At 36.1% G+C, this 21,740-nt stretch overlaps 2 protein-coding genes across 2 annotated transcripts; one reads left to right on the top strand and one right to left on the bottom strand.

Moving 5' to 3' along the window:
• Window positions 1-1,797: 1,797 nt before the first annotated feature.
• On the bottom strand, window positions 1,798-14,726 carry cfap300 (cilia and flagella associated protein 300). The gene is made up of 7 exons (XM_060891238.1): window positions 14,593-14,726; window positions 13,407-13,488; window positions 13,248-13,320; window positions 12,978-13,135; window positions 12,710-12,882; window positions 2,197-2,263; window positions 1,798-1,951 (listed from the first exon to the last, which is right to left on the bottom strand). Exons 1-7 carry the CDS (start codon window positions 14,700-14,702, stop codon window positions 1,802-1,804), a joined length of 813 nt encoding a protein of 270 aa, XP_060747221.1. The 5' UTR covers window positions 14,703-14,726; the 3' UTR covers window positions 1,798-1,801.
• A 1,491-nt stretch (window positions 14,727-16,217) lies between these two features.
• Window positions 16,218-20,636, top strand: angptl5 (angiopoietin-like 5). The gene is made up of 8 exons (XM_060891236.1): window positions 16,218-16,375; window positions 16,667-16,838; window positions 16,946-17,049; window positions 17,134-17,227; window positions 17,341-17,444; window positions 17,547-17,667; window positions 18,397-18,582; window positions 19,733-20,636. The coding sequence occupies exons 1-8, from the start codon at window positions 16,307-16,309 to the stop codon at window positions 20,050-20,052; spliced, it is 1,170 nt and encodes a 389-aa protein (XP_060747219.1). The 5' UTR covers window positions 16,218-16,306; the 3' UTR covers window positions 20,053-20,636.
• Window positions 20,637-21,740: the final 1,104 nt, after the last annotated feature.

Genomic DNA, 21,740 nt, shown 5'->3' with positions numbered 1-21,740 from the left:
GAATTATTCGTTTCACTGTTGTTAAAACTAGACACTTTATGTATTCAGTGCAGATGTGAGTCTTGGTGGTTCAGAAAGAACAAGATGGTAGTATATCTTTCTCTGTATGTTTATAGACGTGTACATTTATATTAAACTGGGTCACTGAACAAATGTTTTCGATAAATATGATTACACGAATCGTGGTGCTGGGATAAAATGAGATGACTACTAAAATGATTTTCTAGTTTCTTTGAAACTAAATTAGTTTAAGTTTAGTTTCCACGGTCAGTGTTCCTGTTCCATGAAACTTAGTGATACTTTTTTAAATACCGTCCTGAAGTCATTAGGGCTTTTTTCTTGTGGTTTTTCTTTTCTTTTTTGTCACTAGGGCATTTTTGTGGGTTTTCTTGACACTGAAATCTGGATTCTGCTGAAAAAAATCATGTAGATCTTAGACAGATTATTATTATCTTGTTAAATTAAAAATTGATATGAATTTGCATTTCGTTTATTTTAGCGTCACAGTCATGTAAGGAAATTTGTCTAAGATTATAATTGACAATATTGACCCCACTTTTATTGTGATTAAAAGATGTTCAGTCTCACTAATAGTTCCTCAAACAAAGCAAAATAAGTCCATTATTAATTTGGTTATACATAACAGTAAATACAGTAAAACCAAGCTACTGTTTTTGATACTTGTACAAGAGACTCAAATATATACCAATATTATTCATATCATGTGGATGTTACTAACATGAATCACCTACCGAAAGATCATTACAGACCAAGTACATTTCTTCATGGTGACTGTGTTTCCAGGCATTGGACAGTGAACCAAATTTTCCAAATATGGTGTATGCTGTAGCTGTATTAAAAATCTGATGAAAAATCATACGAAGAAATCCAGAATTGTATGTAGGTGGATCCACATATATATTTTTATCATATCAAATAAAAACAACATGAAAGTGTGAATAAGAAGAAAAAAGTTATTTATATGTATATATATATATATATATATATATATATATATATATATATATATATATATATATTATATATTATTATTATTTAATTTGATTCTTTAAAGCTGTATTGGCAAAGCTTTATTTTATTTTATTTTATTTGAAAGTTGGCACAAAAGTAAATGTTGACATGTAGTTGGAAACATAGGTTGATTAAGACTGTGATGACAGCACACACATATATAATGAAGTGTGGAAAAAGATCACTGACAAAACTACCTACACAAGCTGCCTATGCACTGTGCAAAAGACGCAAGGTTCAAGGGTGCTGTACCTAATAAAGGTTATAATAAAGGTTTATTATTAACATATGGCGCTGGAATTTCCATGAACATACAACTTAAAGAACAAAGACTCTTTAGAAAGTAGTGTGCTTGTGATGTTTAATAACATAATAATTACAAAAAATAAATAAATAAATAAATAATTAATTTTAAAAAAAAAAGTTTATTTCCTTTGTTGATAACTTACATTAAACCTGTGGAAATGGACAGGTTTTTTTTTTTTTCTTTTTTCTTTTTTCACTATACCCTGGTTAAAGTCACTAAAATTTCCAGTGTCAACTGGGAATTCCTCTGTGTAATCTACAAAATTTCCTGTTAGGTCTGCTGTAAAATAAAATGTGTGGTTTTCTGTGATTTTCTATATTTTACATTTTGATCATTGACTCATTCTGACTCATTGGTACTTTTGTTTATCTGTCAGAAAAATATTCATTCATAGAGTTTTAAAAATTAATACATACTGATTAAAGTAATAGATCAAAAGAAATGGAAATGCTCATTAATTGTTCAAGAGCACTTAAAATCTTTATTAGAAAATTGGCCAATGCCAAAACAGTGGTACAAGACATATACATGTCTTTTGAATGGATCTATGCACAGATAGGCAAATGTCTGCTCATTGTCTCTTCTGGAGGGATAACACAAGCCATAATCGTCCTGGGGAAAATTGGAAGAAAAATGAAATACATGAATAAGATCCATTATTGTTTTAGAATTGTATTTGAAATCAAAAGGAAGACAGTACTGTATCTAATTCACTAGGTCCTTTAGTATAGCTTAAGATCTCAATATTTGTAAAATTACTACGCAAACAGAATTGTCAAATGTGTCAGAATTGTCAAATTTTTTCTGTGTGTATGTGGTCAAAAACAACAGGGGTGTGTATATATTCCGGTACATACGTAAGCAGAGACTTTTAAAACCGTTGATACGACGCTGATCTTCTTTGACTCTGAATCTGTCTGAACACTTTGGAGCAATGAAATAACATGGTCAATTTTTTACTGCAAAACATTTTATAAATATAAACGTTTTTATTTTAATTTTACACAACCGTACAGTGAACACAACTCTTTTATTTTTACACTCTCAACAATATTTAAGTTCAAGTTCAGACCCAGGACCTATTGATGATTTAGACTTGACGTGATCTAGATTTGACTGGTTTCTTAGAAATGTGAAAGCATTCCAAAAACCAATCTGTATTAAACCATATGAAATAAAAATCATTAAATAATTGAAAAGATATGAAAGACAAATGTTTGGAAAGGTATAGATATAATTACGTGTATATTGTTAATAAAGGTGGCAGAAGAAGTGAGATGTGAGTCGGAAAGAAGAGGTGACTATAAATGATTTTTGATTGAATGATTTAAAAACTGATTGACTGAACCATTGTTTCAGTTCTCAGATACTACCAACTCTTTTGTATTGACTTAGCTACTTACTCATTGACTATTCAATTACAAAATATATAGTGTGCATATGGTGTAAAATATCTGATGTAATCAAGGGCAGGTGACATAGTACTGACCTGACCTAACAAAAAACCCTATGATTTCCAGCTTCCCCTATATCCTAGCTGTCACATTTTTTTTCTCATTTAAAAACCCCATGACTGTATGAGTGTGGGTGAAAACCTTGAAGTATCAGGTATTTAGTGATCTGTGACATGACTATGATTGTGTTGAGTCTCTTTAAGTCTTTATTAGTAACAACACTTTTTCAGATCAGTTCATTCAGAGTCAATTTAGAATTGACTCAGATTATGTAAAGTATCCCTCCTATACAGCCTTATGTAAAGTTGTTGATATACAAAACAGCTTGGTCAGGTTAGTTCCAGTGAAAGGAAATATGCAATTATACAATATATACAACTTATACAACTCTATGAATCTAATTTTGCGGCAACAGTTTGAGAAAAGCCCACATAGTCAGGTTCTCACATACTTTTGCCACTATTCTAGGAGTGTAAAGATACACTCTGATCATAATTTGACTGGATTCAAATATTTTTTAATTTTTGATCAATTTGAATGAAAGATTATACCTAATTATATAATTATATAATTATAAAGGTCATCTTATTAAAGAATCTTATTAACCCTCAAGCCGCCTTCACACTGCACACGAAAGTCATTCATTTCCTATGGAGAGTCGCAAGGTCGCTGCGTGAGGTACCGACCATCTGCGATCCGTAATTTTCGGATCCGTTTTGAGCGTTGGATCCGTTAAAAAAATTGAACTTGTGCGACTACACCGCATCCGATATGCCGACCGGATGTGATGTATTCTAATGTTGTCCTATCAGGTTCGTGTGCGCCAGGTGATAAGAATTATTGAAAAGTATTAATATTAACTTTAGTCATTTTTAAACTTTACCAAAAACAATCTTTTTGTTTTAAATACATTGTTATTGATAAAAAAAAAAGTAACAAATTATTAATATTTATATTGTATTATTTTTAATGTTGCGTCTATGTTTCCTCAAAAATTATTCACGGTCTTTCTGGATTTATTGTTGCATTGATTGTTTGTATTTACTCCTTCATTAATTAATTTCTTCATTCACCACGATAAATGGAGGGAGAATACAGGCTCTTGCTTTTACTCTCCTTTACTGGAGACGCCAAAGAAAACATTGCAAATCAGTGTGTATAAAACACCACCTGACTCGGAGAAAAAGTCTCGGCGAGTATCACCGTTTAGTGCAAGAGTTGCGCCTTAATGGAGAAGATTTTTGTCACGATCATCTAGTAATGGGTTTTCCGAGACGGCTTATCTCCCATGTTGACGTCTACACGATCATATTACATATTCCGTGCGACTGTCACTAGGGGGCGAAATCCGACAGTCGTGTCCGTTTGTCGTGCTCTGTAGGGGAGAGGCGGGGCAGGGAAGGGGAGAGGCGGGGCCTGAAATAGGACGTGACAATGCGCTGTCTGGTCCTCAGTAGTGATGGGAAGTTAGGTTTTTTCCGCGAACCGGTTCTTTCAGACAGTTCGTTTTAATGAACCAGTTCAATAATCCAGTTCACCAGTTCTTTTACGTCCTGACGTAATGACGTAAATTCCTTCATCCCGCCGCTGCCGGCAGATATTAATACAATCAATTTAACACATTTGAAAAGTTCTTTGTAATCATAACTTTAGTTGGATGCGTTTCTTACATTTATGTTTTGCAACTAAAACACCCAGTACAGGCATTGATGTGCAAACGTGGGTATTTTACGTGTCTTAAAGATATAAAGTTAATAAACTAACAAATAATAAAATTATATAAATATATAAATTATAATAAAATAACTAATGTTTCTTTCGCTCCATCAGTTGTTTCAAAAAGTAATGCAACTGACTTAAACACTCATACGTTGATAAGACATTAAATCATAACCATTTACATTTGTTGCTGTATCAGTTCAGTGATTTACGCATGCGCAGTAACAACAGCTCATCGGTTCTCAGTATGTCGGACGCGTCCGAAAGAAACAGTTCTCAGTTCAGTGTACTGATGATTCGCTGTATCAGTTCAGTGATTCACGCATGCGCAGTATCAACAGCTCATCGGTTCACGGACGCGTCCGAAAGAAACAGTTCTCAGTTCAGTGGACTGATGATTCGCTGTATCAGTTCAGTGATTCACGCATGCGCAGTATCAACAGCTCGAGCTCACAGTTCTCTCAGCACAACATGTCTCAGTTCAGTGTACAGGAGTTACATATACTCCGGGATATTAGATATTAGTCAAAGGGGCTGTCAGGCATGACCGAAAGTGAGAAACTTTAGTAACTTGTGGATCAGCGCTGACTCAAGACACGAACTGTTTAGAACGAATCAGTCCGATTTGGTGAACTGGTTCATCCAGTTCACTAAAAAGAACCGGTTCAAAAGAACGATTCGTTCACGAACTGGCCATCACTAGTAATCGGCGCGCAAACCGTGGATTTTTGAAAGCACTTTGAAACGGTGAGAGTAAATATTCTAATATATCGAAATCTTACTGACAATAAATGATTACCCTAAAACCGATGTTAGTTAAATGTTAATAAGTTAACTTAGTGTAAATGTCACGATTGATGCTAGTTTTTTCTCATTTTTTGTCCGTTCACAGTAACATGAGCTATTTCTGTCAGGTCACATTTAATAATGTTAGCCAGTGTGATATGTTCCAAGTTACAACGTTTGTATTTCGCTGGCATATTTTTTTTTCCGTTGGTTCATATAAGCGTGTATGCATGTACAAGTGCTTGTCGCTAAAGATAGCATATGTCTCAGGTGTATTTTTCGTCGGTTCATATAAGCGTGTGTAAGTTAGGCATGTACGTTAGACGCTAGCATTTGTCTCAGGTGTATTAAGATAACCGTTCAAAAACGTGTTTCTTAAATTTTCTTTTGAAACTTTTATTATTTTTTGTTTGTTTGTAGTAGCAACTTAAACTATTTAAAAGATGTAGTCATTAGCAGATGTTCACGAACGTTTTAAAGTGAAAGTGATTTGCTAATCTAAACGTTTTCTTATGCTCTGTTTTCACAGGTTTTTTTGAAGATGCAGTGGAAGTTTTGTGAATTTATATGTGAAGCATGGCTCCAGTTTTAATGCTTATCCAGTTTAATGCCTATCGGCATAATGTTGAATACTGTGTTTGTGTTCCTCTAAAACGTTTTTCAATTGTTAACTACTATCAGGGCTAAGCTAGAATCAGAAGCCATGCCTGTTTTTTGTTCTCAAGACGCACAGTGTGAATCTTTGAACAGATTCTTGTTCTGATTGTCGTCACTGCAGTAAGTGCTCTTAACATTTAGCAGTGTTCTGCGCTTATAGTGTACTGTATGCTAAAACTGCATATTGTTGCTCTATTGATAGGAGTTAACAGTTATCAACTCAAAAGTTGTCACCAGCGCATGCAGGAGTGTGTTCATGTGCTCTTTTCCCTTTATTTTAACCCAGTTTAATTCTTTATTGTTGAATAATGTATTTTCTTCTAAACACTGTATTGTTAACATTTGTGAACTTGAGTACATTGCAGTTACCTGTTTTTTGTCAACAATAAAAAAATGAAATGGTGTTATTGTTTAATTTCTTATTAAATTAATACACAGTAGTATAATTTAAATTATAAGACATTGCTTAAATCTAATATTTATTTCTACTTAAAATCATTTGTTTAGCTTAATAGTTATTCACATTAATAATGTACGGTGGCCGGGAAGTGCAAAACACATTAACAAATCCGAAAACACTAACGAATCCGAAAATAATTCTTGAACGGAGAACTTTATTTAAACGGAGAACTTTACACACTACACATAAGATTCCATACCTGTATATCTTGTGTGACAGGTGTCTTGTCCAATGATCGGTAAGTTTCCATTCAAAAACGATACACTACCGTTTCTGGGTTGTCTGACTTGTCGTTGTGTTTTTGGATTTGTTAATGTGTTTTGGGATTTGTTAATTTGTTTTGGGATTTGTTAGTGTTTTGGGATTTGTTAATTTGTTTTCGGATTTGTTAATGTGTTTTGGGATTTGTTAATTTGTTTTCGGATTTGTTAATGTGTTTTGGGATTTGTTAATGTGTTTTGGGATTTGTTAATTTGTTTTCGGATTTGTTAATGTGTTTTGGGATTTGTTCATTTGTTTTCAGATTTGTTAATGTGTTTTGGGATTTGTTAATTTGTTTTGGTATTTGTTAATTTGTTTTGGGATTTGTTAATGTGTTTTGGGATTTGTTAATTTGTTTTGGGATTTGTTAATTTGTTTTGGGATTTGTTAATTTGTTTTCTGATTTGTTAATGTGTTTTGGGATTTGTTAATTTGTTTTCGGATTTGTTAATGTGTTTTGCACTTCCCGGCCACCGTAATAATGTGAACTAATGAATTTCAGTAAAGACTACTAATGTAAACTTGATTTGTCTATCGCATGACTTGAAATTCTATGTTCAAACTTAACTTGTTTAGTTTTATCCTGTGTAAACACTAAAATGGTTTCGTGCAACGGATTTCCTCGAAAATTTCTAGTATATAATGTCAACTAAGGGGGGCACGGTGGCTTAGTGGTTAGCAGGTTCGCCTCACACCTCCAGGGTCGGGGTTCGATTCCCGCCTCCACCTTGTGTGTGTGGAGTTTGCATGTTCTCCCCGTGCCTCGGGGGTTTCCTCCGGGTATTCCGGTTTCCTCCCCTGGTCCAAAGACATGCATGGTAGGTTGATTGGCATCTCTGGAAAATTGTCCCTAGTGTGTGATTGCGTGAGTGAATGAGAGTGTGTGTGCGTGCCCTGCGATGGGTTGGCACTCCGTCCAGGGTGTATCCTGCCTTGATGCCCAATGACGCCTGAGATAGGCACAGGCTCCCCGTGACCCGAGGTAGTTCGGATAAGCGGTAGAAGATGAATGATGAATAATGTCAACTAATTCGGGTTAAGAGTGTACAGACTACTGATGAAAACTACAGACAATTGAGGAATTCATGCAAAACTAAAAGAAGAAATTCAAAATCTAGATATTACAAAGATAGTATTTCTCAGGATTGTAATAACCCTATACCGTTCTGAAATAAATGTAATGGGGTAGAAGGTGTAGGACTACAAATTGGGTGGACTACAAATCCCAGGAGTCAAGAGAGTATAAAAGGAAGTCAAACTTGTTGACATCCTCTTGGTGTACCATGTGCTAAGAAAAGCTGTTTGGTGTTTTTCAAGGCTGTTATAGCAGATGAAAAGACCAATTGATTAATGAACAGCATAGCAGCCTAGATCTGAATTGTAAAGGTAAGGGTTGTGATGTATGCTAACTATAGGAATTGGTTTTAAGCTTTTTATATTGTAATTTTTGTTTTTAATGTGTATTTCTTTTAGGTGTTTTTAAGGTTATTAATATGGTATGGCAATCATCAATTTGTATTTTCTTTGTCTTGTTTGCAGATGATGCATGATTGCCGTTTATGTGAACGTTTACTTTTATTGAAAGCATTGAAGGCTTAATGGTTATTTGTTTTCTGGTTTGTTTTATTTATCTTGGACCAACTAATGACCGCGGGGTTTCCTTTACCTTGTATGTGTGGTGTACTCTGTTAATGTGGGGGGAAACAACTTGTGGTTTGAGGGTATGATTTCCTTTTGCTGTGGAGTGTGGCTTGAACGGGTTTGGGTTTTACTTGTAGTTTGAGTGTGCACTTACTTGCAGAGTAGCAACTACTATTAGATAGGCTTGGGAACCCTGTTGTCTGTAATGGTTACAAGATAGTTCTTTTTCTTTCTTTCTTTGTTTTTCGTTTGTTTGTCTGATCTTTTTGATTCTTTCTGATGCTACTTGGAAATGTAAAATAAACATTGTCATATTTGCAAAGAAACACACTGTAGTGGTTACCCTTAATTTTAAAGGTATCTCCTCATCCCCTTGTGGGATGATGGGGTTACAAAGGTTACATAAATTAAACTATTTTTAATCAAATTAATAAAAGTATTAATCAACCAGACTAATGGCACATCGCTCTCCAGTTGTTTTAGTGTTTTTGTTCGGTTTTTCTTTTTTTGTTTGTTGTTTAAACACTATCAGTTTTACCAGGGAAGAACTTCTGAATATTCGGCTGAACACAACGCAAAATCTCCTACCGGTTTTCGATTATTTAGACGTTCTGGTAAACATTGTATTTGTCGGAGCAGCGGCACTGATCAAAGGCTTTAGAACGCGCAGACCGGGGAAACGAGCTGTTGCGCTCAAGAAGCTCAGACAGCGCTGATTTCAAACGACGTTGCACAGCATCCATCTGGCGAATCTGTGCTCTTTATCCAACAGAACAGATGATGAACTTCTGCTCTTTACTTCACCGTGTTTCACGGAAATCTGGCTGAACGACACCACGCCGGGAAGCGCGCCACATCTGCCGAACTTTCAGTTTTCAGCTGTTCTACATCAATGAAAGGTGGTGTACAGATATGACAGTGTTAAAGAAGATGTGCTGTCCAGATCTAGAAGCGCTCTTCATTAACTGTAAGCCGTTCTACTCACAGTGGGAGTTTCACTCGTTTATTCTTGTGACTGTTTACATTCTGCCGCAAGCGCACGTGAGCCCGGATTTACAAAAACTTGCTGATCAGATAACAAAGACAGAACAACAGCACCCAGACTCGTTTTGAAGCCTATGCCAACGAGCTGGACGAGCTCACTGAGACTGTAACTTAATACATCAGTTTCTGTGAGGACATGCATCCCTACCAGGAGTCATCTAACATTCAACAGTGATATGCCATGGTTTACAGCAAAACTCAGACTCTTCAAAAATCATCAGACCAAGGATGATTACAGAAATGGACACAGGTTCTTGTACGTTCAGGCCATTCAGGAATAAGGACATTAGAGCAGCTAAGAAGGAAGCTAAGAGGATCAGTTCACTTCTAATGACTCAGCTTGGTAAGGTCTGAAAGCTATCACCAATCGCAAGACACCACTGTGGTGAATCAACAACTTGCTGAAGATCTGAATGAGTTTTATCGTAGATTCAAAAACCCACACATCCATTCTACATTTTTTTTAAACACCTCCAGTCCCCCGTCGTGCCCCTTATGGAATTAATCATTGTTTAATGAACAAATTCTGAAGGTAGTTTTGAGTTCTGTTCATTTTGTAAATGCATTTATTTTGAAACTATTTGAAAGTTGTTTTTTTTTTTTTTTTTTCCCCCAGTGGAATGTTCATATTCACTCATGCAACATCCATTTTACTTTGTGTCCAGAATTTTTAAAGAAGTTTGGTATGTCATTGAACATGATGTTTTTCTAACTGGAACAGTCTTCCTTTTCCTTTAAGATCTATTTAGATCTATTGTATGTTATTTATTCCTTTATTACAAAAATATCTTATGGTGATGCAAATTGTGTATTATCTGGTTGAAATTACACTTATTTGTGTGCCTTTATATTTATTCACTGTACATATGTTTGCATATTTATCTGCACTTGTCTATTTGCAGTTTCTACTCTTTGCACTTCTGGTAGATGCCAAACTGCATTTCGTTGCGGTGTATCTGTACTATGCAATGACAATAAAGTTGTATCTATCTATTGTTCTGCCTCTCTAACCCATGTCACTTTGTTTGGCTTTGTATTTTTCCACTGTGTATTGTAGGCTGCAGCTATATTCAGTTGTCTAAAGCTCCAAAGTTCTGTATCAAAGTGCAACCTGAAGGCTAGTGGTAATACCAGGGTGAGTCAGCACACCCTCCTGTCACCGGTGGTGTATTACAAAACAGAGATCTATAAAATTCTAGAGAGATTTAATGTTCAACTCAGGGACAGGTTCAGTCAACCAGATCTAGATGTTCTGCATAAGTTAGAGGAAACTCTACTGACTGACTGGAGAAGTGAGTGACATTGTTTTTCAGTATTCAGAACTGAATAGGGACAATCTCAAAGTCCAACTAGTTATGTTTCGCTCCTGAAACACTTTTAGATCGAGTACTGAAGTGGATAAATATCCTTAGAGAAATGTCAGTTAAATTGAGAGGCTTGTTTGAGCAGGTTGAAACCCTTGTCGGGTTGCTTTAGATCTGTGCGTAACAGAATACGCTGAATGGATGTTGCTTTTAAACAAACATTTATTTTTCTTTCTTTCTTTCTTCTTTTGTCAGATTAAGCTACATTTTATTAATAGCATAAACAAAGGCTTTACTCCCTTTCAGACTTTAGCTGGAATGTCACCGTTTCTGTCAGCTTGTAACAGGTTAATGGAGATTCGGGATAGCTCTTCAATGTTAGGCCCGCAAAAATAAAGACGGAGAACTCACAAACGTTCACTCACAACGGTTTATTCCTCCGTACACAGGGAAAACCTCCATAATAACATGTTACTAAACAAAAATACTCATTAATATGAGAAAATGAAAATAAAGGGAATATTGGTTGCAGCATCAGACTTTCTCACACACATGTGGTGTTATATCTGAAGCGCACCCTCTCTGGCGCATGCGCACATTCAATTAATATACACAGTAATAAAGCAACGGCACATTGCTCTTAAAGGGGTAGCACCACTCCACTCGTTACAAACTGCCCGAAAAGGAGAACACACAAACACAATGAGCTTCTCTATCATCTCTCATCCAACATCTATAATCTATCATCTATTACAATGACGATATCATCCATTAACCCCATCTTTTCAAAACACAAATCAGAATATCGTTCCTCCAATTTCCAACTCGTTGCTTCTTGGCTAAAAAAAAAACACACCATATATTTACAGCCCTACGTCAAAAATGGTTTCGATTTTCAACTTTTGGCTCCGATGTTTATTAGTTTTTGGGCCACTTGGAGAGATCCTTTACCAGAGACAACACAGAAGGGGCTTATATATAGGCAGCACAGGTCCACACATGCGTCCATGAACTTGGATTGAACTTCCAGTGCTAATTTCTTTTGCTGTCCCCAAGTTTGTCTGACTTGACTCGCCTTTCGGTTTGGCACACATATGATGTACCATGTTTGAGGTTCCAGTCTTGTTAAACGTGATGAGCTTTGTTTCGATGCTTGATTAGTTCTATCAAAATCACGTGACCAACGACGTCCGAAGCTTCGTTTCACACACACACTCACAACTACGTGACTGTTTCATACACTGATTGATTCAAAGGTTTAAAGGTATTGGTTTATTGCGCTACGCTGTACCTTTTCTTGTATTGCGAGTTTAGGAGAGCTTATTGTGACTTGTCAATGGAACATGTTACAAAATGAGGGCGTTCTGAAATGTGTGAACATTTTTATTTGACTTCGTTGAAAGCTTCGCTGGTTCAAGAAAGCTTCACTTCGCGTATATAACAGCGATCCGCGCATCACTAGTGCACAACACAAACACCACTATCTGGCTATCCTACCGCAGAAGAACTCGGTCACACGTGCTGTATATTTGCACTATATGAGCGGGACCTCTGGTGTTCAAATAGTGCAATTTGCATTAGATGCATAATCAATAGAAATCACATTGAATGGCAAATGGCACACATTCTCAAATTTTTGCAGCAAAATCCACTGTGTTATGATGTATCATTTACACCTCTATCATATGTATCATATAGTGTATTTACACTCATGTCGGTTTCTTCTATACAACGTCAGAAGGATTCGGCCATTTTTATCCACACAGGCTGCTTGTTCATTAGGAGACAGATGCCGTACATGTAAATGTAAATATAGACTTGTGATTTGAATTCCAGATGGCACTACTTTCAGAGCCTCTATTGTAATAAATCCGCAACCTCTATTATAGTAATCTGCATCTTCTGATAAAATGAGAATTCAGTATCTCTGTGTGTATAATCTAAATGAAACAAATTCAATTAAATCAAGATACTTTACCAGCTAATTTTTAATTTGAGTTTTAGTTTGTGATATTTTAAGTACACTATTTGCGTAAAGACTTACCTCAACAATTCTTTATAAATCATTTTTGCAGTTTCAATGTAGGGACTGATTAAGTCTTCGAACTGGCAGAGTTCGCCACCCAGTGCGATGTGCTTAAACAGCCTGAACAGGAACTCCTGCCGGTCACACAGACTGACCACATGATAGTTATCAGAGTCCTCTTCAAGCAGCATCTAACAGATATCAAGAATTACACAATGCATTTGGTTTAAAAGGAGGTTAAGCAAACATAATGAGATCTAAAAGGATTTGAGTACTGCATGTTTACCATTCGCAACTCATCAAAATCATGATGTACTGCATGGAAACATTTGGCAGTGTGACCAGAAGGATGCACAATTCCACTGGAGAAAATTGGATCAAATATGTCCACAGACACTTTGGTGCATGGAACAAGATCCACCTCCACACGTATAACTTCTTTGTCTATTAAAAAAAGCCATTTAGCAACGTCATACTATTTGGTGTAATTCTAAACTGTACAAAAACTGAATCTAAGTGTAAAAGTAGTTGTGTAGCTAAGACAACACCAGCTTACCCAGAGGTTTCCATACACCTGATGTGTCCAACACATGCAAGTTGTTTTTTACACAAGTGTCCTGAAAGAAATTCTAAACAAAATGCAGGTCATCTTAACACTTGTGCACAAAATCATTTTCAAATCAAGATTGTGAAGAAAATACTGTGCAAATCTCACCAGAGCAAAGTGATCCTTCATGTAAGACTGAAAGTTTTGTTCAAAGTTAAAGGCCTGGACAGAAATTCTCCCCAACATTGACCTGAAATTATACACAGGAGGAATTATAAAATCAAGCAGAATTAGAAATAGCAAAGATCTGGTGACATGAGGAGACTGAAAATGCTTGAATCAAAGCTATATTATGGGAATAAAGGAACTGGATAGCCTTTTAAATGACAGCTATTAAATTAATGGTTTGGGATACAGGGGTCTACCATTTGGTTGAAATATACTATTAGGCCACAATTTGACTGGTCACTTGAACCGAATAGGTTTTATTAAAATGTCAAGGCAAATGATGTTTAATTGTGCCTAATGACTTCAGTCCTTGGAAAGTTCAGGAATATGATTTGAATCACATTATTGTATGCACTTAAATAATATTCCTGAAATAAAGCTGTGCTGAGAAGGTCTTTTGAAAACATATCAACCCCCTAGCATTATATTTCTAGCATTATATATATGTAAAAAAAACTATAATACACTTCCTGTATATGGGTTAAAACACAACAGTCTTTAGTTTATAGACTATTCATGCCAGAAACATAATGAAAATGTACAAAGTATTAGATTAATAAGGAAAAATATCAAACATTAAAGTCTTTCACCAAAAACTAAAATCTTTGTACTGAAGGTATTATTAAGAGCTTGTACTTTGATCTTGAGCTTCTTAATGATAATAAAAAGGTGCAGTTGGTGGGTAAAGCAGTAAAACTTCAAATAAAAGGTTATGTTAAACAAATGTTAAACAAATATACAATAGCAAACAACAGGAGTACTCTAACATTTTGCACCCAGAGGCACATTTAATTGTAAAATAAATTTTACATACACCACAAAAGATTTATTTCATGAACAAAATGTAACTGTGTGCTGTACATTTATGTGGTCTATTAAACTTTGAGAAACACAGATTTAGAGGTATTAAACTAGGCTATTTCCAATTAAATAATCGGGTCTTAATTCACTTATTCACTGTAAACAAATCTGTATAACTGATTAGCTAAACATATATTAGCACGTGTAACTAGGTAGCTAGGCAACGTGGTTTGTTGCCTAGTTACCGTTGTAGCGTTCTGTGCTATGAGAAACAGAACTAGCTAAATAACTAACGTGTTTACGGGAATAAAACACGTTTCCTTACCATTTCATCAACAGCTCCGATATACACGGATCTTCCAGGAATTTGAATTTTTTGTTAGGAAGCAGATTAAATGTAAAGGTTTGACAACACGCGGGTGTTTCACGCGCCATGTTTGTTGTTGCCAAACAGCTACCATGGAAATACCTAAACAAACTGGTCGTGTCCATAGCAACCCTGTTCACTTCCCATGAGTGAAAACGGTTCAGAAAAAGTCCGTTTTTCTTGCGGTTATTAGAAGTGATGTAACCTTTCTCAAAATATGTGTATTTACTGCTACTCATCTATTAAACAATTTAAATGTAAAATGAAATTACATTAGAAAGTTCCCGCGGTAAAAACAAACAAACAAACAAACAAAAAAAAAACAGTACTAAATATGATGCAGTAACAAGAAACAAGAGATCAAATAAACAAAACAATTAAACAAATTATTCTCCATTAAGTGTGTATAAGATTTCCACTTCTTCTACAGCCTTCCTAGAACAGAATCCATCTTCATCATGACACTGACCAGGAAAACATTGGGGAATATAAACAAAGAAGCAAACATGAGGTGGGAATACACCCAGGATAGGATGCCTGTCTCACACACACATACACTCACTCACACACAAACACTCATTCACAAACACTCACTCACTCACACTCATTCACACACAAACACTCACTCACTCACACCTCTCTCTCACACACACACACACACACACACACACACACACACACACACACACACACACACACACACACACACACACACACATACACACACACACTCTTAGGGGCAATTTAGTTTAGCCAATGCACCCCCTGGGAGGTGGGTGAAAAAAATCTGAGAAACGAGAGGAAACCCACACATGTGGGGAAAACATGCACACAAGCAGAGACTGCAACACACCGATGAGAGACCCTGGTGGTGTGAAGTTGCAACACTACCTGTTGCATTGTGGCACCTAATAAATAAATACAGTTTTGATTATGAATTATTTTACTGACAATGTTTACATTTTTATAATATTTCTTTAATTGTGAAATAACTAATATTTACAGCGTATAACAGCTTTGTGTATTATCTTAAACCTCTATTAAATCACAGAAGGCTAAAAATTCTGCCTACGTAGATCCTGTACCTGTCTGTGCCTGGTGAACGTGCGCTTACTCAGCACAGCTATGTAATGTCCAACAGATGTGTTCCCAGTGCAACTCTGATGAAATTTGTCTGTTTCTTGTGATGAGATTTTTTTTCATACCTACACTCAGTTCTGTAAGGGCAATAATGAGGGCCAACAAAATCAGTGTCCACTTTTGCTGACATCCCACCTCACAATGTAACTTTTATAAAGCTAGTCTGGATCCTGCTGTGCTCTTGGAAGGAATGTGTTTTACGTATGTTCCTCACTGAGCCCTGCTTCTTTCCACCGCTTACATGGCAACATGAAGTGTCACATTTCCATCCAACATCTGGATTTCATAGCTCATACAGGATGTTGTCAAAGTGCAATAAAACAACAGTGGTTTACAATTGTTATTGTATAGATTATGTACAGAAAGAGAAAGAAAATTTGTCCAAATTGGTCCAAGCAACAGTGCAGTCCTTCATTTGTTGTACTGTGGCCAAAGAGGCAGTCCCAGAGCATACGGCTTCTCAGTATCTTCACCTCTCACAGAGAGGTGTGCAGCTTCATGCGGTCACTGAGCTCAACATAACTCAGCAAACATGATTTGGATCATCTTGTTTTGTCTTCATATATTCCCAAATCTTCTTGCGTTACCGAACATGACTGTGGTAAGTCTTTTTATACTGTCTGCTCACTACTTGTCTTGTTTTTCTTTTCTACTTGGCTGAAATGAATATTCTAATCAGATTTAACCATATGGATCATTTCTGTTTCACTGCTATATCAGTACATGATGTATTCTAACTAGCAACTATCATGAAAAACTTTTATTTAAAAAATAAAATGCAAAATATGCCTTAAGCAAACCAGTTAACGTTCCATGGAATTCAAAATACTAGTTTTCCTTTTAAGTTACTGTTTGCACAATGTACAGATCACATGGCATTCTCCTAAAATAGGACATAAACAGTGCTGCACTTGATGAGCCCGTGACGTTTGCCGGGGATTTTGAGGATGCATCTGCTCAGAACCAGAAAGAAGAAAGTGTGAGAAATGTTGATAGAGAAAAGTGTACAGTTCCATGTGAGATGGCAGCAAAACTCATGCAGGATGAAAAGCATTCTTGGTGCAGTATGTATTTCAACATATGAATGCTTCTTCATATGTTTGTCATTGAGTCTTAATTCATTTTTTAAGGTTTTCACTGTACATTTAAACAGTGATTTGATTTAAATTAGGTAACCTCCAACATGCCATGACAACATATACCAGGAGCACCAGAAAGTTGATCCGAGATTTGATTGATGAACAGCAGAAGACCCTGGAATTCCTCTCTAACCAGGTATTAAAGTCTCCATATTGGACCGATTTTTCCAAAGACACTGAAATTCCACTGCATGGCATTTAACTTTTCTCCTCTTCTGAGGTAATGGAACTTACAACCAAAGTCCACAGTCTCAGTTTAGACGTGCAGAGGAGCAACACAGAGATGTTTTCTATGAAGCCCATGCATGCTCATGGTAATAACAAATAAACAACAACAACAACTATAATAATAATAATAATAATAATAATAATAATAATAATAATAATAATAATAATAATAATAATAATAACACTAGCTTGTTCACAGGTAGAGACTGCAGTGACATCAAGGAAACACTAGAGGCAGTATCACCCAAAATTCCAAGCGGTGTTTATATTATTCAACCTGAAAACTCTGAGCTTTTGTTTGAGGTAAAATTTTTCTTAATCACTTGAAATTCTGTTTTTGTTCAAAACCCAGATGTCAACTTTCATTTTAAAAGTTATAAACATAAGACCTTTCACTTAATCCAGGTATTTTGTGAGATGGATTATATGGAAGGAGGCTGGACAGTCATCCAGAGACGGACTGATGGCCTGACTGACTTTAAACGTGCATGGTCAAACTACCTGGATGGATTTGGACCCCTTCCAGGTCAATTGGCTTAATTGATATCCATTTATTCCTTGTTCTACTCCATCAGTTTCCTGTTCCTGTCTAACCTGATTTGATCAAAGCTGTTCAAGCTTATCTGACTCAAGATTTGATGTGTTCTGAGATCATTTTGGATAAGGTTTTGGATTACTCGTTACTCGAGAATTACTCGAATTTGAATCTCAGGGCCACCAAACTATCTCTCCTGTGCCCCTGAGCAAGGCCCTTAATGAGACAAATGTAAGCCGCATTGGATAAGGGTGACTGCCAAATACTGTAACTGTATTTGGATTACAGAAGCCTTCCAGTCAGCTTGAACTAGTCTGGCTGTAGTCTTCTCCCACAGAACAGACTTATATGAGATGTTTTTTGTTTTTCACACCAAGATATTTAAACCTTAGAGACCGTTGCACATTTAAAAATTCCAGGAAACCTCTGAATTTCAGCGATTTTTGAAATGCTCAACCCAGCCAATCTGGCACCAAAAACCATGCCACAGCCAAAGTCAGTGTAATCATGTTTTTTCACTATACTTATGTTTGTTGTGAACATTAAGTGAAGCTCTTGACCTATCTACAGTACATGGTTTTATGCATTGCACTACCACCATATGAATGGCTGATTGGATAATTACGTGTGCAGGTGTACATGTATTCCTATCATAGTGGAAGTAAATACCCAGTGGCATTAGAAGCATATTCATGCCTCTTGTTTCTGTGTTTTCTGAAGGTGAACACTGGCTCGGTTTGAGGAAGGTGCACAGTATTGTAAGTCAGAAGAACACACGCTTTAAGCTTCACATATCCTTTGTCTCTCAAGATGATTCTATTGCGTACGCCTCTTACGACAACTTCTGGCTTGAAGACGAGAGCAAATTCTTTGTAATTCACCTCGGGAGATATGCTGGTAGTGCAGGTGAGATACCTTGTTATTCTTTGCCACACCTGTAAATATATGAATTCAGCACATTGCCTATGATTAAGAAAATGTTTAAGAATTAAATATGAGTTATATTCAGTGTAAAAGACATGTTAATCACGAGTTATTATTATAATAATATATGAAAACGCCTTTATATGTCTTCCAGAAAAAAGTCTTTTTTTGCATTTACAAAGTCAACCCATCCAAGTACATTATAAACTGACCAGTAATTTTCATTCATTATATAAATTTGAAAATTTGGTCTAGCCAAAAAAAAAAACACTTTTTTCCTCTTTTTTCAATACAACTTAGTTTAAAATTGAACATTAAAGAAATAATCTTTCTCATGTTTCAAGGAGATTTCTCTAGGTAAAAGCCTTGGTTAATGATCTATTAGGCAATGCTAAACAGTACATACAATCGGATAAGTATTCACACTTTTAAATGTTTCACATTTTGTAGTGTTACAACCTAGAACTAAAATGCACTTGATTAGGATTATGTCTTGAATGTTGACTGTTGATTATATCTTGAATGTCTTTGCATTGCAAGTATTTATACACACCTTATGGCTGTGAATTGTTTCTGGTGAAACCATTTGGCATCAGAATTGTCATAATTAGTTGAAGAGAATCGACCTGTTTGGATTTAAAGTGATCGAAAAATACATATCGTTCCTGCTCCTTTATGTAACAGGCTCAGCAAAAGGTCGGTGAACCATCGCGAAGTACAAACATCAAAGATTCTTTAGAGAGAAATAGCTGCAAGCTGTTTGGGAGCTGAAAGACTCGACTTTTATTTGTGAGACGATTCAACAGCTGAAACAGCTGAAATTCACATCAATAAGGAAATTGCTTTCTCAGCTGTCTAGGCATACACTCAAATGGGAAGGGTTTTATTTTAGCTTCACATTGAGGAAAAATACTGTATGTAAAGTATTTGTAAAATATTTGCTTAGGGAGACTGAAAAATATTTTCAATGGACTTGACAGAAGAATCTCTCTAAGATTGCATTAATGATGTATGTCCTGTAGCAAGTGATGGTCAGCACTTAATGGGAACTATTCTAAACAGACTTATAAGTGTTTAACCTTTCATCATACTTTGTAATTTAGTTCACAATGCTTTTTGTCTTCACCGGCAGGTGATGCTTTCAGAGGATATGAACAAGAGCAGAATCAGGACACGGCACCTTTCAGTACATCAGATGTGGATAATGATGGCTGCATTCCTTTCTGCACTTTTGATGGCAAAGCCGTGGAGAGCTGCAGCGTGAAACACAACAACACAGGCTGGTGGTTTAATCAGTGCGGCCGGGCAAACCTTAACGGCTCACCACTAGACCAAGATCGCTCTACTCAGCCGCACATTCACTGGGACACGTGGACTAAGAATGGAGAACCTGTCAGTATCAAGTCAGTAACAATGAAGATCAGGAGAGTTGAAGGCTCAAATTTGAAATAGGTGTTTTATTTGCAGAGTCTTTTTGAAAAAAAAAAAAGTTTTACGCATGATTCAAACAGAGATAATGTCATTCATTAGGGATCTTATATTCTATTGAATGTGTTGAGGTGTAATGCAGAGTTCATCTTATCACTCTCAAGTTGAATATTTTAATGTGAATGCAAACATAAAGAAGTTTATCTCACTTGTACAACAGCATTTTGCTTCCACAACTTTTTATTCATTAAATAAGACATTATACTATTTATACATTTATAGTTGTATTTAATGATGTAAAATGTCTGCAAAACAAGTTAGTTCCTGCTATGTTAGAGCAGCTATTAACAATCTTTCCATCACTTTTGTGGGACAAAAATCCCACAAAACACTGTCTTCTGTTCTGTATAATTTCCTGGGGATTTTTCTAGTAAGTCAGAAAAGTAAGTTAGAAAGGTAGAAAATCTATCGTCTGTGAGAAAGCACTTACATTGGAGACAAATATTTTAAAATTCTAACATTATTTTTTTCCAAAAATTAATCAACACAAGACTGACCAATCATATTAAAGAAATAAGGAGCATTATGGCATAAAATAAATTAAACCATTCTAATGTGGGTGTCTGGTTATTTGCATTAATCCATTAACCTGGAAGACAAGTAAAAGTGGCTGCATAGTGTGTGGCCCTCGAGTGGCATCGCTGTCCAAATATAAATACATCAGAGTTATCTGTGTATGTTAAACAATCTGTACAATGTCTGTTCACTGTGATCATTTTGCTCTTTCCAAGACTAAACAAAACCAGAGCTTCAGGGAAGCACCATATGAACATTACAGACAACTTTGGATATGAGGAGGGTCCAGAAAGTAGGGTCAGATACCATGCAGTATACCTGTACCCCAGTGAACACTAATATGCAAGGAAAGCAATTACACGCCTGACTTTAATTATTTTAGGAATCTCTAAAAAGACATTGATGTGGGTCTGTTCTTGGTCTGTCTTTTTGGCCTATATTAAGTATAGCAGGACATACACTATATTGCCAGAAAGTTTTGGACACATGACCATCATATCCATATGAGGGCTTACCCCAAAACCTTCCACACAGTTGTCTAGGATGTCTTTGTTTGTTGTAGAATTTAGTAATATATCCGTTCACTGGAATTCAATCCTGCTCCTGTATTGTTCTTGTGCACAAAGCAAGGTTTGCCAAGGTTGTTGTGGTATGGAAGTACTTGAGCTACATCCCACAGAATGTCATTATGATGATCTGAAACACAGACTGCACCCCAGTCCATCCATCCATCCATCCATTCACACCATTCACATTCTACAAACAATACAGAGATGCCAATCAGCCTGTCAGTCAAATGCATGACTTTATTCTTAATCCACTTAATCCACTAATACACTAACCAACAATCCAAAATCCATATCCACATTTTAAAATCTAGTGTAAAGCCTTCCCAAACGATTGGAGATTAAGAACTGCAAAGGTTGAAATAAATCTGGAATGTAATGTTTGAAAGCATATAAATGTGTGATGGTCATGTATCCATAAAACGTGGCCAAATAATGTATATGATCATTCATTCATCTTCTACCGCTTATCCGAACTACCTCGGGTCACGGGGAGCCTGTGCCTATCTCAGGCGTCATCGGGCATCAAGGCAGGATACACCCTGGACGGAGTGCCAACCCATCGCAGGG

Source organism: Tachysurus vachellii, chromosome 17, assembly GCF_030014155.1.
Source record: "Tachysurus vachellii isolate PV-2020 chromosome 17, HZAU_Pvac_v1, whole genome shotgun sequence".
In the NCBI taxonomy this organism is placed as follows: Eukaryota; Metazoa; Chordata; class Actinopteri; order Siluriformes; family Bagridae; genus Tachysurus; species Tachysurus vachellii.
This window is presented reverse-complemented; position numbering and strand designations above follow the sequence as displayed.